Consider the following 11,598-nt stretch of genomic DNA (forward strand, 5'->3'; position numbering starts at 1 on the left):
ATCAAACCCATGCTTGTACCCCCCCCCCCCCCAAATGCCTCACGCTATTGATGTTGATAATGTTGAGTATGGTCTTGAAGATTTGTTCTTGACTTGAAAAAGTTGTAAAGACCATAACTTCACAAACAACCACCATTTCCTTTTATTTCTTACAACTTTTCACAACACCAAACATCTCCCTTCTCCCTCTCTTCCTCACGGTCGCCCTACACCACCACCACCTCCCATGCGTTGCAACAAATGTGTTTATGTGACCACTCAGCTTAGAATAAATTTTATGTTAACACGTAAATAAAATAAAGAATGTCACAACGAATAATATAACAATGATAAACTGTGACACTTTATATTAAAAAACAAAACCGTGAAGTAGTTTGAATGACTTTTGATAAAGCTGGTTGAAAACTATTTAAAATTTTGGACAAAAGGAAGAATCATAACCAATAAAATTAGAAAGACAAAACATTACACTTTATATGAAAAACATAACCATAAAGTAGTTTAGATAACTTATACGTCTATGCTACCATTAAATTTACGTCAAAACATATGATAAAAGTGGTTGAAATCAGTTAAAACTGTGGCCAAACATCAAAAGTTATTTTAGATTAGTATCTAAAAAGTTCTAACAAAAGATAAGTTGATAAGTTTATATTGTAAGTTAAATTAAAAATTAAAAACAAATTCTTGCCAATCCTTGAAGGACAAAAGGTTTTGTGGTCAATTTGTAAATAGTAAAAACTATTTTATCTAACTTTACCTAAAATTTATAACTACACTTTAAAGTAAAATAACAATTTGTAGTTAACTTATAAAGAGAGAAAATCATAAAAAAGAAATCGTAGCCAAACTTCATAATACAATAATTTTGTGCTTAATATATAAATATATAAAGAGAAAAAACTTTACTATTAAAAAATACACCTTTTAGTATTTTAAAATTAAATTAAACTGACCAATCTTCCACAAAAACAAATTTATATTCTGGCATATTTATAAGATTTCTAAGTTATAGTTTTGATAGCAAGTTTTAATTCTGTAAACCAAATGCAACAGCTACTAAAGATAACTATATTTTGTTAAAAACCTAGTCCAAATTGAACGATGATTTCTTAATATTAAAGATGTGTTACGTGATTAATGTTTTTAATCTTGTCACATAAGTTTGTTGTTTATTAAGTACATTTCACTCGAACAATGTTTTTTGGCAATTGAAAACTTAACAACATATTTTCATCACATTAACAAGAAAACATACAAAAGTCCAGTTTAACCCAGTTTCGAAAGAACATCATTAAGACTAGATACAGCTGCAGCGTAACTCTTCTCTGCATCAGCCGAGCTTTTGATCTTTGCCGCATAGTCAAGCTAAGCCAAACAAGACATATTAAAGGATTTCAAAACTACAAGTTACAAAAATGTAAACACGTCGACAGTTTAGCCCCTAGTATTCTCCATTTCATTTATGTGTTTTATATATATGGCATGTGTAGTTATATAATCAATTATTATTGTTATTATTATTGTTATTGTTATTATAGGGTTGGGTTCGGCAACAAATTCCAAATTTTTTAAAAAGTGTAAAAAGCCATTTTCAAACCATAATAGTTCATAAAAACTTCAAACTCACAATTGTATAACTATTAATAGGGATAAGCATTTGGTACCGGTACCGAACTGGTACCGTACCGGGTATAGTTGGTACTGGTACCTAATTTTCCCGTTTTTCGGTACCGGTACCGGTATTTACTGGTGAACACCGGTACCGAACCGGTATATTCAGTAACAGTACCCATTTTTCGCATTTTTGGGTAACGGTGCTTTCGGTACCGAACATGTACCGTGCTCATCCCTAACTATCAATATAAAACACAACATGCTAATTAACACAAAAACAATATTGTCTGTCATTCGATAATAGTAGTCTTATCATCCAAAACACAAAACATAACTCATATATATGATGTTTTAGTAATCGTTATTTTGTTATCCGTAGGTTTTGAGTGTGTTTTATGATTGATATTTTAGTGTTTTATAACATTTTATATATTTTAGGAAATTTAGACTTTATAGTCAACTTCTAGTCAATATATATTATATAATAAGTTATAGCTATATAATTTACAGGTTATAAGGCGTAGAATACAAGAGCATCAAGCACACATAAAAGTCTCATAAAGTAAAATAATAGCTGCGAGCCAATGCTCTTTTGTTAATTAAAATCAATTAAGTTGGTGTAATGATTTCAGCACTTGCTTCTTTTCTAAAATCACATGGTGTGGAAGGTTTGAAGATAAGACATTATGTGATACGTGGACTAATCGTTAAAACGGGGCATGGTGTTAAAATAGATGGTGTGGTCTGGAGCGTGGAAACGTGTCTTTTTTTCGACACGTGTCACACACCTTTTGTATTATTTTGTAATTAAAATTATATAAAATGTATTAAAAACTTATAAAAATATAATGATTTCTCACGCCGAGGAGAGCTTGAATTCACAGTGGTGTACGTGGCTAAAGTTGATGAGAGCCACTTGAATGATGTCGTCCTCTCCGAGATCACCACCCTCGAGCTCCACGTCGGTGTGGATCATCTCGAATTTTTCGCAATCAAGACGGTTCGTCCTAAAACGAGACAAGAGGGAGTCGACGGTTTGGTTGTTCTCACCCGTATAGGCTTCAAAGTGTTGTCGGACTGTCCTACCCGACGTGTGGTGGCTCAAAGCTTCGACCCACGACTCGCAAAGTGCAATATCTTGTTCTTCAGTCCACGCAACGACTGCCATCCTCGGTTTTTTTTTCATGAAGTGGAACGGTGTTGAGAGTTTGTATAAATTTGGGTGAAGTGGTGGAGTTTGTAATTTATAAATGAAGAAGTGGGTTCTATTTAGAGTGTAAAATTAGAATTTAAAAAAAAGGTAATGTGTAGAACTTAATGGTTTTGTTTAATGCTTGTGTTTATAGGTTAAATGTTGATTTGAAGTTGAATTTTGTGGATAGAGATGATCAAGCTTAAAGAAGTTTATGGCTTTTGAGCTAAATGACAATTTGTATTGGGCACTTTATTTTATACTTTTTGATATTGTTAAGAACATTTTTAGAATCATGAATTTAGTTATGTATTGCTTTTGTTACTAAGGTGTTGGACAAGTTTTAATTAAGTTATAATTTGTTTTTGTTGAACGCAACCTTATAATTCAATCGACGAAACCGAGCGAAAACGATCCGCTCGATTTTAGTTAGGATTTGAGAAAAACTGAGCGAAAATGATCCGCTCGATTCAAATTCAATCCGAGCATGAGCATCACTTTTGTGCTCGGTTTTGCAAATTCAATTCGATCGGATCGGATCGGTTGTAATTCAATCCGAGCACGAGCAGACCCTCGATCGGTTCGGATCGGCTCATGAACACCCTAGCTAAAAACTTACATCTGCCATGTCTTGGAAAAGCTTTCCGGTGAGATCTTTGAGTTGTTTCTTCTCGTCCTTTGGCTTAGCGGCAATGACGGTATTGAGGTCAAAACGAAGGTATTCTGACCTCAAACGAAGATCGTTCTGGACATATGGCCATGCCTTTTTGTCAATGAACTCTTTAACATTTAGTATCTCTTTTGCTGATTCTTTTGCACGAGCTGCAGCCTCCGTTGGCGACAATGGCTGGAGGTAGAACCGGTTCTTTAACGGCAAATCGAGGTCCCTAGCCTGATCGGAGTTTAGTGTTCCCGCTGCCAATACACAATATAAGTTCAAACCAAAAATAAACAAACATGAAGTTGTATGAAAACCAATGTTTATATAACTGGATTGGATAGTAAAAGTTCGCCGCATATCCATTATGAAACAAAATATAAAAATACTGGATTAGGATCAAATATAAAGGCATCTAATTGTAAAAAAGGTAAAAAGACTTCTAAAAATAACCCACTAAAAAAATAAAAAAAATTAAAAAAAAACCTAAAAGGTGTTGATATTCGTCGAAGACTTACGAAGTCCGCCGGAGGGTGGTGGAGGTGGGCCGAGCTTGATAGGCTTAGCATCGGCAAGCACAGCCTGAACGAAAGAACCTGAGGCTAGTCCAGTGGCAATGAGCCCCAACATAGCTCTACGGCTAGTCTCACTTTCTCCATGTACCTGTTGGGCTCTAACAACTAGCCCAGTCCGTGCAACACCAACACGGCCATTTCCAGTCGTGGTCAAACGGGTCGAGCCATTGAGCTGGAGACTACCCTCTAAGGCAGCTAGAGAGGAACCACGTAGCCCTGCCATTGATGACACCGATTGAGCCATTGCTCTGTCCACTTGTGTTTTTTGCTAGTTAATGTTTGAGAATTTTAAATGAAACGGAGAAAATAATATGTGATGCGTTAACACCTTATCTTTGAAATGCATTATTTTGGATAACCTGGATATGTGTTTGGCCAATTAGGTTATGAATTTTGGACAACTTGGATGAGTTCTTGTATGATTCCATTTGGATTTTGACACGTGGAATTCAAATCAACTAGGGTTACTGACAAGAATCGCAGTTATGTAGCTCTTAAAATCACTTTTTTTTAGGCCACGATCTTTTTTTTTTTTTTTTTTTTTTTTTTTTTAATAGCAAATTTGGATTACTTACGGATTACTAGAGTATTATCATGTTATCAGCAAAACCATTCGATCATATCTAGCTATCTCCTCTAGGCATAATGCCGGTTATATACCAATTCAAGAGTAAACCTAATAAATATAGGAAAAAACTATGGGAAACAAAACCAGGACCTATTGGTCTCAAAACTTTATCCCACCTTAAGATGCCACTGGACTATAAAGCTATGGGCAAGCCAAGACGTCTTATTTAGCATTTTTCAAAAAATAAAAATAAAATAAAATTGGTGTTTACATTTCCCATTCTTAAAGGTATTTGCACACCCCATTTAACTAAACACCCTACGCCTTGTATATGATTTGTATAACTCGAGACGTATATTCTTAACCTTAAACACCAAAATTGACAGCGTAAGTTCTGATCTGGCGCTAGTCGTATATCCCTTATATAAGGCTATACACATCCTAAATGAGCCACAATGAGTTTTTCTTGCAAAACATAAAAATAAGGTATGTCATATTCGTCGTATAGATTTGTACGATAGGTATCAATGTTAATTTTTTTTAATATTGATGTTAAACATTTTATATATATTGTCTTGTATTGTATCGTGTCGTATCATATTGTTAGGGATCTAAGTTTGATACTTGTAAACAAATACTGATTGTTATGGGTGAAATTCTGAGCCCATATCCTGACATTATATCTTGATTTTATGATAGATGATTACGATCAGCATACCGGACCAGGATATTGGTGACATCCTGAGGCAGTATCCTGACTATTACTAACAATTTGCTTGTAAACGTTGGTTACAAGGGAATAACGTTCATGAGGACCAAGTCATCCTGAAAACCCGCTCAAATTGGTTAGGATAAGGACGTTGATGGCGGAAAAATAGCTCTTGTAACTGACAACATTGAAGAAAGGTATATTTTATGGGATTTACGGATGCTGGTCAAAGCTATTAATGTTGAAACGGTTATGGAAGCTTAAATCCTGGATTTACAGTTAATATGCACGTGGAGAACGAGTTGAAACAGCCCCCCAACGTTCAGAAGGGCATATTCCAAGGATCCCGGATTTTTAGCATAATATCTCGGGTTTTTAGCATAGTTAGTTATTTTCTCTTGCTATATATAGGATTGATCGGATCAGATAGGACACACACAATTTCTCAAACACTCTTGCTCTCTACTAGCTGCAATCACTCACAAACACTCATACTTGTATTCAAATCGCATTGTAACACCTATGTCACACCCCCAAAATCCACACGCGGAGTATCACCGCCTGGAGGCGTGACTGACCAGGATCAAGCCACCAATCATATTGAACATATTAAGTAATAAATGTATTTCAACCAAACAATATGAAAGGTGTTCAAAACAAAAGCATAGTAAGTGTTTAGCGGAAGCATAATTATGAAGACCCATAATAAGTAATACGTTCAAGTGTTATAATGTTTTAACATGGCATCCACTGTCCATGTCCCACAACGACTGCGCCTCCCAGTGCAAGCTCCATGAGTACCTAACGACCTGCAAGGCATGTAACAGAGAGTCAACAACAATGTTGAACGAGTTCACAGTTGGTTGTTTAGTTATTGTATGCGTTTCGTAAAGCATATGTTTGTTTAGTAAACCATGTATCGTATTAGTTCGTATCGCGGTCTCCCAGACATGTGTGCGAAGTTTAGTGGGGGCTTCCCATGTGTTACTAGACTAGTTGTATCTGTATTCGTATCGCGGTCTCCCAGACATGTTTGCGAAGATTAGTATTCGTATCGCGGCCTCCCAGACATGTTTGCGAAGATTAGTTGGGGGCTTCCTAGGTATTCTAGTCTAGTTGTATCTATAGGTGTCCTTCCCAACCCGAGGACAGTGGTACGTAAATCATTAGCGCTGAAAGTACTAGTAATCATTCAATCCCATTCCTAACCCACCGGGAATCCCATGCCTTGGTAAGAGTGTGAACTCACCTTGGTTTGCTCAGTATGCTAAAGTGCGTGCTCACAAATAATTAGTCAAGTCTGAGATGGAAGGAACGATGGATTGAAAGCTAGGGAAGGCTTCGTGAGTTCCAAACTGCCGTCACACAAAAGAGGGTCTCTAGGGTTTGAGAATTTGATAACTGTTCAGCTTATACGTAACCCTAAACTAATATGTAATCGCGTATAAGAGTTTGGGCCCGTACTGGGCTTCGCGGTGAACTGGGCCGGCGAAACGGCTTGTTTCGTCGGGTGCTTGTGACGAAACGCTATGAGTTTCGTCGTTATGTATTATGGCGAAACACATTTGTTTCGTCAGGTATGAGTTATGGCGAAACACTTTTGTTTCGTCGATCACATTCAAGTTCAACAGTTTAAGTTTTTCAAACAGTACACATGATAACCACCTTAATCATATTTCATGGATAACATATCAAATCAAACATCTCAACATATAATCTAACATGTACAATTACAAGACAATTAAGTAATCAACAATTAACGTGCAATTAATGCGAAGATAGAATCTCGGAAACTCTAGTTGTCACATTATCCCCAACTTGAAAGAAATTTCGTCCCGAAATTTAGCATGCGGTTACTGAGGAAGCTAGTTGTGTTGTGTAGTTTACTGGTTTTCCTGGGGTGTCACATCACCCCCCCCCCCCGGTTGATTTGGAATTGCGTCCCGAAATTCTGTAGTAGCTTCAGCCTCAGTAGTGGTTGCATTGTTTTCGAACAACTGGGGATACTTGAGTTTCATTTGGTCTTCTCGTTCCCAGGTGAACTCTAGGCCCCGTCGGGAGTTCCAACGAACTCGAACAAGAGGTATTCTGGTGTGCTTGAGGACCTTAACATCCCGGTCCATGATTTCAACTGATTCCTCGACGAATCGCAACCGATCGTCGATAGTGAGCTCCTTCAAAGGAACTATGAGGTCTCATCTGACAGACACTTCTTCAGATTCGACACATGGAAAACGTTGTGAACTCCCCCGAGTTCTGCTGGTAGGTTCAGTTTGTAGGCCACCTTGCCTATTTTCTCAATGATTTCGAATGGACATATCGCGGATTGAGCTTGCCTCGTTTGCCAAAACGAACTACACCCTTCCAGGGTGAGACTTTGAGTAGCACTCGATCCCCAACCTGGAACTTGAGTGGTTTCCTGCGCTTATCAGCGTAGCTTTTCTGACGGTCACGAGCTACCGCCATGCATTGTCGTATCTGAGCAATTCTTTCCGTTGCGTCTACTACAAGTTCTGGACCCGTGATCTGACTATCACCCACCTCTGCCCAACAAAGAGGTGATCGACATTTACGCCCGTATAATGCCTCGAATGGAGCGGCTCGAATGCTGGTGTGGTAACTGTTGTTATATGAAAACTCCACCAAAGGGAGATGTTTTTTCCCAGCCATTGCCGAAGTCGATAACACATGCCCGAAGCATGTCTTCTAGAGTCTGGATGGTACGCTCAGACTGCCCATCTGTCTGAGGGTGATAAGCTGTGCTCATGTCTAATCGAGAGCCAAAAGTTTTGTGCATCGCTTGCCACAGTTCCGAAGTAAATCGTGCATCGCGATCGGAGTTAATGGAGGTTGGCACCCCGTGCCTCGAAACCGCTTCTTTTAAGTAAATGTCTGCTAAGGTTGAGAACTTATCTGTTTCATTAATAGCCAAAAAGTGTGCAGACTTAGTGAGTCGATCCACGATCACCCAAATTGTATCATTCCCACGTTGAGATCTAGGCAGGCCAGTAACGAAATCCATGGAAATTTCCTCCCATTTCCATTGTGGTATCTTTGGTTGCTGGAGTAGGCCTGATGGTTTCTGATATTCCGTCTTGACTCTCTCACAAGTCAAACACTTGCTAACGTAAGTCGCTATGTAAGCTTTCATGCTAGGCCACCAATACGTAGTTCTGATATCGTGGTACATCTTATCTGAACCCGGATGTATTGATTAGCGAGACGTATGTGCTTCATCCATCACTAGCTCGCGTAAGTTTCCATAGTGTGGGACCCAAATGCGCCCTGTTACATAGTAGGCGCCGTCTTCCTTTTGTTCCAACCGTTGCCTTGAGCCGCGTAAGGCTTCAGCCCTGACATTTTCTGGTTTCAATGCTTCGACCTGAGCATCTCGTATATGTGCAGGAAGACTAGACTGGATGGTAAGTTGCAACGCTCGCACGCGTCTAGGTGCAGTATCTTTTCAACTGAGGGCGTCGGCCACAACGTTGGCTTTGCCTGGATGGTACTTTATGGCATATTTGTAATCGTTCAGTAACTCGACCCATCGACGTTAACGCATGTTCAATTCCTTTTACTTGAAGATATGCTCGAGACTCCTGTGATCGGTGTAGATGGTGCACTTGGTACCGTACAGGTAATGTCTCCATATCTTAAGTGCGAAAACAACAGCTCCCAGCTCTAGATCATGTGTAGTGTAGTTCCGTTCGTGAACTTTAAGTTGGCGCGAAGCGTAGGCAATGACCTTATCCCGTTGCATCAATACACAACCAAGACCCTGAATTGATGCGTCGCAGTAAACCACGAAGTCGTCTGTGCCCTCTGGTAATGAAAAAATAGGTGCACTGCAAAGTCTATCCTTTAAGTGCTGAAATGCAGACTCCTGTGTATTACCCCATCGATAAGTAACACCCTTCTGCGTTAGTGAAGTGAGAGGTTGCGCGATCTTGGAAAAATCCTTAATAAACCTCCTGTAGTAACTTGCCAAACCCAAGAATTGGCGAATTTCCGTTGGTGTGCAAGGTGCAGGCCAGTTCTTAATCGAGTCTACCTTGGATGGATCAACATGAATCCCATCCTTGTTTACCACGTGGCCTAGAAAGTGAACTTCGCGAAGCCAGAAGTCGCATTTTGAAAACTTGGCGTATATCTGTTCTGTTCGAAAGAGTTTCAAAATAAGTCGTAAATGCTGCTCGTGTTCCCCCTGACTCTTAGAATAGATCAGGATGTCGTCGATGAAGACAATAACAAATTTGTCTAGGTAGGGCTTGCATACTCTGTTCATAAGATCCATGAAGTCTGCAGGTGCATTTGTTAACCCGAATGGCATGACCAGAAACTCGTAGTGGCCGTAGCGAGTTCTGAATGCTGTTTTGGAGACGTCCTCGTCCCGGACTCTCAGTTGATGGTAACCTGACCTCAGATCAATCTTGGAGTAGTAGCTCGACCCTTGCAACTGGTCGAATAAGTCGTCAATACGTGGAAGAGGATAGCGATTCTTCACTGTCACCTTGTTGAGTTCGCGATAGTCTATGCACATCCTGAAGGTTCCGTCTTTCTTCTTCACAAATAATACTGGAGCTCCCCAAGGCGAAGAGCTAGGACGAATGAAACCCTTGTCCAAGAGTTCTTGCAGCTGTGTAGATAGTTCTTCCAGTTCTGATGGAGCTAAACGATACGGTGCTCGAGCTATGGGTGCTGCTCCAGGAGCTAGCTCGATTTGAAATTCGACCTGGCGATGAGGCGGTAGCCCAGGTAAATCCTCTGGAAATACTTGAGGAAAGTCGCGTACTACTGGAATATCTTCTAATCTCTTTTCTTTCACTGATGCATCAGTAACAAGCGCTATAATGGCGGTGTGGCCCTTTCGTAAACACTTTTGGGCCTTAAGGAAGGAGATGATGCCTACCACAGCACCACTCCTGTCGCCTTGAACTTCGAGAGGTTCTTTACGAGAACGTGGAATACAAACAGTCTTCTCTTTGCATAGAATCTTTGCTTACTGTTGGGATAACCAATCCATCCCAATAACGATGTCGAAACTACCCAGAGCTATAGGAATGAGATCGATTGAGAAAGTCTGACAAGCTAAGACAATGTTACAACCCTTGACTATATGAGTGGCCTCTAAACTTTTACCATTGGCTAACTCTACGACATGTTTGGTGTTTAAAGGAGTTGGTGTACGTTTAAGCATTTGACTAACTTTCAGAGACATATAACTGGTATCCGCACCCGAATCAAATAAAACAGTAACATAAAAGTCATCAAGAAGAAACTTACCCATCACCACATTAGGATCATTCCTTGCATCACCCTGACCCAGCACAAACGCTCGACCCCTGGCGCCATTGTTTCCATCATTGTTTCCCCCATTGTTGTTTCCATTGCACTGATTATTATTGTTGTTATTCAGGTTCTGTTTAACTGGGGGCAGTCCCGCTTAAAGTGGCCTTCAGCACCACACTGAAAGCATCCCCTGTTGCCTCGTTGTTGCCGCTGCTGGTTCTGTGGAGCGGGTGGTTGTTGTTGCTGGTTCTGATTCGCAGGTCGTGAGCTCCTGCAATCCTTAGCTTCATGACCCATCTTGAGACACCGCTGACAACGACCCTTGTTGCACTGACCACTGTGGCGCCTATTGCATGCATTGCACTTCGGAAGGTTTCCTCGATATCCACCCTGCCTGTGACTACCCGAAGATTGCTGACTAGGACTCTGGTAGTTATCAATCTTTCGCTTTATCAATCTTTCGCTGCTGTGCCTGGGACTGAATTGTAGTCGAACCCTTGCTGGAATCCCCATCCCATTTTCGCTTGTCGTCACTGGGAGTAGCAGTAGTGGTAGCGGTAGTAGTATCACTGATACGTTTAGGCAGCCTTTTCTGTTCCACTGCCTGGTCTTTGAGACGATGAGCTAGACGAGTAACATCTTGAATGGTAGCAAGGTTGGCAGACGTCACATGGCTTTGAATCTCTGGTACTAAGCCTTTGAGGTACAACTCAATGCGCTTGATAGGAGGGTCCACCATAGTTGGACACAAGATGGCCAGCTCATTTGACCTTTTTGTATACGCCTCTATCTCTGACCCCGTCATTTTCAAATTAAAGAACTCCACTTCCAACTTGTGGATGTCATCACGAGTGCAGTATTCCCGCTTGATCAGTTCCTTGAATTCGTTCCATGGGGGGGGGGGCATTAGCAGCCGCCAACCCCAGCATCTGAACTTGCGCATTCCACCATGTCAGTGCAATGCCTTCGAGAGTACCAGTGGCATACTTC

At 40.3% G+C, this 11,598-nt stretch overlaps 1 protein-coding gene across 1 annotated transcript; it reads right to left on the reverse strand.

The window, feature by feature from the left end:
* Nucleotides 1–1,152: 1,152 nt before the first annotated feature.
* LOC110944637 (oxygen-evolving enhancer protein 3-2, chloroplastic) lies at nt 1,153–4,397 on the reverse strand. Its single transcript, XM_022186292.2, has 3 exons — nt 3,986–4,397; nt 3,429–3,724; nt 1,153–1,368 (listed from the first exon to the last, which is right to left on the reverse strand). The coding sequence occupies exons 1-3, from the start codon at nt 4,284–4,286 to the stop codon at nt 1,270–1,272; spliced, it is 696 nt and encodes a 231-aa protein (XP_022041984.1). The 5' UTR covers nt 4,287–4,397; the 3' UTR covers nt 1,153–1,269.
* Nucleotides 4,398–11,598: the final 7,201 nt, after the last annotated feature.

The sequence above is a fragment of the Helianthus annuus genome, chromosome 1 (genome assembly GCF_002127325.2).
Source record: "Helianthus annuus cultivar XRQ/B chromosome 1, HanXRQr2.0-SUNRISE, whole genome shotgun sequence".
In the NCBI taxonomy this organism is placed as follows: Eukaryota; Viridiplantae; Streptophyta; class Magnoliopsida; order Asterales; family Asteraceae; genus Helianthus; species Helianthus annuus.